Source organism: Wasmannia auropunctata, unplaced genomic scaffold (genome assembly GCF_000956235.1).
Source record: "Wasmannia auropunctata unplaced genomic scaffold, wasmannia.A_1.0 LD319753.1, whole genome shotgun sequence".
Taxonomy (NCBI): domain Eukaryota; kingdom Metazoa; phylum Arthropoda; class Insecta; order Hymenoptera; family Formicidae; genus Wasmannia; species Wasmannia auropunctata.
Genome location: NW_012043137.1, coordinates 1 through 4,064, shown reverse-complemented (window position 1 = coordinate 4,064; position 4,064 = coordinate 1). Strand labels below are relative to the sequence as shown.

General features: G+C 35.1%; 1 protein-coding gene across 1 annotated transcript; it reads right to left on the bottom strand.

Annotated features, from left to right (window-relative positions):
- Positions 1–406: 406 nt before the first annotated feature.
- On the bottom strand, positions 407–3,541 carry LOC105460550 (kynurenine--oxoglutarate transaminase 3-like; the record flags this gene model as incomplete). The annotated part of the gene is made up of 4 exons (XM_011707004.1): positions 3,316–3,541; positions 1,395–1,528; positions 1,166–1,316; positions 407–643 (listed from the first exon to the last, which is right to left on the bottom strand). Coding segments are annotated over exons 1-4 (564 nt in total), but the record flags the coding sequence as incomplete, so codon positions are not given.
- Between the last annotated feature and the right edge of the window lie 523 nt (positions 3,542–4,064).

The window sequence follows — 4,064 nt, the reverse complement described above, 5'->3', positions numbered from 1 at the left end:
ACTTGATATTGTTTGAAACTTGACGAAAATAATTAGTGTCGCTAATTGTCATATGAGAAAAATTGAAGTTACTATTAATTGTTGTCAAGAATTTTTATCAATAATTTCTTTAGTATTTCAAATACAAAATAGATTGAAATTGTATTTGAAATACAAAATACATTGAATAACTGTTTTAAGATACAAAATACAAAATACTCTTATGTGCTCCGCTGAAATACAAAATACAAAATACAAATTATATTTCAAATACAAGTATTTGAAATGTGCCCAGCCCTAATTGCAGGTATATGCTTGTGTACAATTTCCAGCGTGCGCACCACAGGCGTATGAAGAGAGTGCAGATAGGCCAAAGCTCGATCTGAGCTGCAGCGCCATTGGAATTGGAATTATCCAAACTTCTTACCGGTTTTAATGCTATGTATCTGGGAATTCCTCCGGCGATCTGCACCATAGATAGGTAAGCATCGAAAAAGGGTTCAATGATGATCCATTCATCTCCGGGATTAGTGTTGCCTTGCAGAGCGTAGTATAACGCTTGAAAAGCACCAATGGTGATCAAAACTTCTTTGTTCGGATCCACATTACGATTGAGAAGCTTGGAGTATAACTTTGCAATTGCATTCACTAGTCTTGGTTCACCCTGCAACATTCACATTTATAGTTAGTGAAATAAAATTCACTCACGCATAGATAAGATAATTTTATCATTTATTAATAATCGTAATTATAGTACTGCATTAATGTTTTATAAAAATAATTTAGAGAAATAGAGTCACGAGAATATATCAAACATATTAGAGGCCGTATGCGAGCCAACACGGATGTGTAATAATTTACAGATTCGGGGGGGGGGAAGGGGATTTTTACAGATGCGTATTAGTATCAAAGAAATTAAATCGTTAGTCGATTTAAATTGTTACAAGTGATTCCGGCCTCATGTAATAAATTAGCTGTGTTTGAAGACCGACGAATATGCGGCGCGCAGTGGCAGTTTGCATGAGGTTGGGAATTGCAAAAGAAAATTATTATACACCAACATTCGTGTTGGCTCGCATACGTTGGCTCTACTTTAATACGTTTCATAAAAAAATTAAATCAAATTAACAAGAGACTGTACAAAGTAATTCAAAAGTCAAGTGAATAGAACATCTGCTATACTTACGAATCCTCTCGTATACTGTTGCAAAAGCGGATCGTCACTTTTGGCGACAGCAGCCAGAGCGTTGGTTATATTCTTTGGCGCATGATAGTCAGGAAAGCCGTGGCCCAAATTTATTGGCTTGTACTTATGTGCGAGCTCTTCGTATTCGATCCTAATCAAACGAACATAATCAATATGTGTAGCAAGTTTATATACAAATTTGTTTTATATCTAAAGTAATGTTACTTACCAGACGGATTTTTCATTGCCCTTGAAACGATCCGGTAAGTCAAACTTCGACATTTCGGCGGTGCTTCTGACATTTCTTACTGTATTGAACGAAACGGTCTCACTCGTCGCCAGAAAACAAACTCTCGTTAGCATCTAGACAGGTATATATTAAAAAAATCTTAATGAAGCAGTTACAGCAAGAAGAACTCGCGTTCTGTTCTCATCTCAATTGAACATGATAATTATAATTGTTTTTGAGCAATGAAAACATACATTAATTCGGAAAACGTACGTGGCTCGACGGCTTCTCGGAATAAGCACATAGCACGCTGGAAAGTGAAAATTATCATGACGATTGTCGTCATAATTGTCAACTACACACAATCATCAGTTAAAACGTAATGTTGCGGCGGAAAACTTAATTCTCGTGGAATGCCGCCATTTTTAACTGAATCCAGCGAATCGTTGTTTCGATCAATTCAACTTGAATTAATCCGAGAGAAATTCGCGGTATCGGACAACATATGTCTTTGCGAGCGAGTGTTGAGGATTAGATAGAATACGTACTTGAAGTCGCTGGACAGCAAAACGAAACGATGTTGAACTCGTTAAGAAACATTCCGAGATGTTTGAAATGGACGCGAAGCGGAAATGACGGAATGGTAGTGAGCGGCGCGAGCACGTCGACTCGTATAGCAAGTGTCTGTACGAGTAAGAGTCTATCCAGATAAACTTGCATAGCTGAATAATCATATACATAAAGATAAATTATCCAATCGTATTTTATACGTTCGTTCTTATAATAAAAATGCAATTGGATAATTTTCTTTATATATATGATTGTGCAGTTACTGCATAATCATATATGCATAAAGAAAGTTATTCAATTGCATTTGTTGATTGTGCAACTGCATAATCATATGCATAAAGAAAATTATTCAATTGCATTTCTATTAAAAGAGCAAACATAAAATGCGATTGGATAATTTTTTTTATGTATTTATGTAGCTATACATGCAAGTTTGTCTGAATAAACCCCAAAAAGGCTATATGTTTGGGCAGCGTGCTATCAGTGCTATTGCAAAATTTCACCGTTACGTCTAATTAAAACGATAAAAATAAAATATAATGATATATAATTGCATTTTCGATGTGTCATACATTTTATCATTATTGTTAATTAGATGTAAAATAAGGACAAAATGACGTAGTAGCTGATAGCGCGCACTCTGAACGCAGCTTTTAGCTTGCTTTACAATAACTGTAAGCCATAAAAGTTGACCAATCGTAAAGAAATATGAAGAAAATAATCGAATATAATGGATTAATTTTTACGGCTTAAGGTCTATCCAGACAAACTTGCATAGCTACATAATCATAGTTTGCATAATTGCATAAATGCGTAAAGAAAAAATTATCCAATCGCATTTCTATTACAGAAACACACATAAAATGCTCTTCGATACTTTTCTATATGCATATGGTTATGCAAATATGCAAGTTTATCTGGATAGACCCTTACAGCTATTGTAGAATAAAGATCTTTTAGAGAAAAGAGAAGTAGAAAAATGAGCAATCGAAGTTACGCCATTGATGGATATTCGGACAAATTAAAATCAACTTGAGTTTCGATGGGACAGATCGAGTGCGGCACGTTTCGCGTTAATCCATTTTCCCACCGCGTCATTTTCGTCGATACCTTAATTTCCAACCATTGGTGATTGAATCTTATGAAAAATTAATATACAGTCGCAAAGATATCTTGTAGGAATACCTGCACGATCGGAAGGTTTCGAAGAAATTAGGAACACGATAAAATCGCGAACGAAGGATTTTATGTGGCTCGATTTCCTATCGCAATTTACGCGAATGTTTAACCCACATTTATTGTACGTCGATCGTTTGTTCTAATCTTTTTCGGAATAGATATTATTACTTACCGAGAGCGTGAAAAGAACCGTAACGCCTCTCACGACGGACATGTTTGCTTTGATCCGGTTTCAATTCGAAATATGTAACGAAGCCTTAACTATTTTTACTTTTCTAGCTGCTCCTCTTCTTTGTTAGTTTTACATACGTAGCTCTCGAAACTCCAACTCCAATAATGTGTGGCTCTAACTTCCGAATGGAGTCGACACGGCCAATCGTTTTTTTCGCGCCAGGAGGCGCTCGAAGAGTATTTACACGTGTTTACCCTTCCTTTTAAAGACAATTAGTTACGTAGCTCCCACCATCTCTGGAATTCGATTTGGTTAGTAGCTGTCTATAGTCTATATCGCAATCGACGCTAGCTCGTCGAAGTAAGTTTTGTCCAGTATTGTAAATAATTTTTGGGGTAATGGTGGTTAAATTAAACAATTTTATTGTGTGATTGCTTACGGTTTTGTATAGACTGACGATAACTTGACCCTATATTAAATTCTTTTTCTTTAAGGTCATATTACTTATATTAAAAATTACATTTATCGCTAGCCGTATATAAAACCGGCAATTATTTACCCCTGAAATTATTTACAACACTGAACAAAACTTACTTCGACGAGCTAGACTGTGTATACAGATGGATAGCGCTTAATTTGAGCATTTATTATAGTTGTGCATTTAGTATTCTATATTTCTATTTACATTATTTATGAGTACAATAAATTCCTTTTTTCAATTGAAAATAATATTAATATTTTAAACTGAA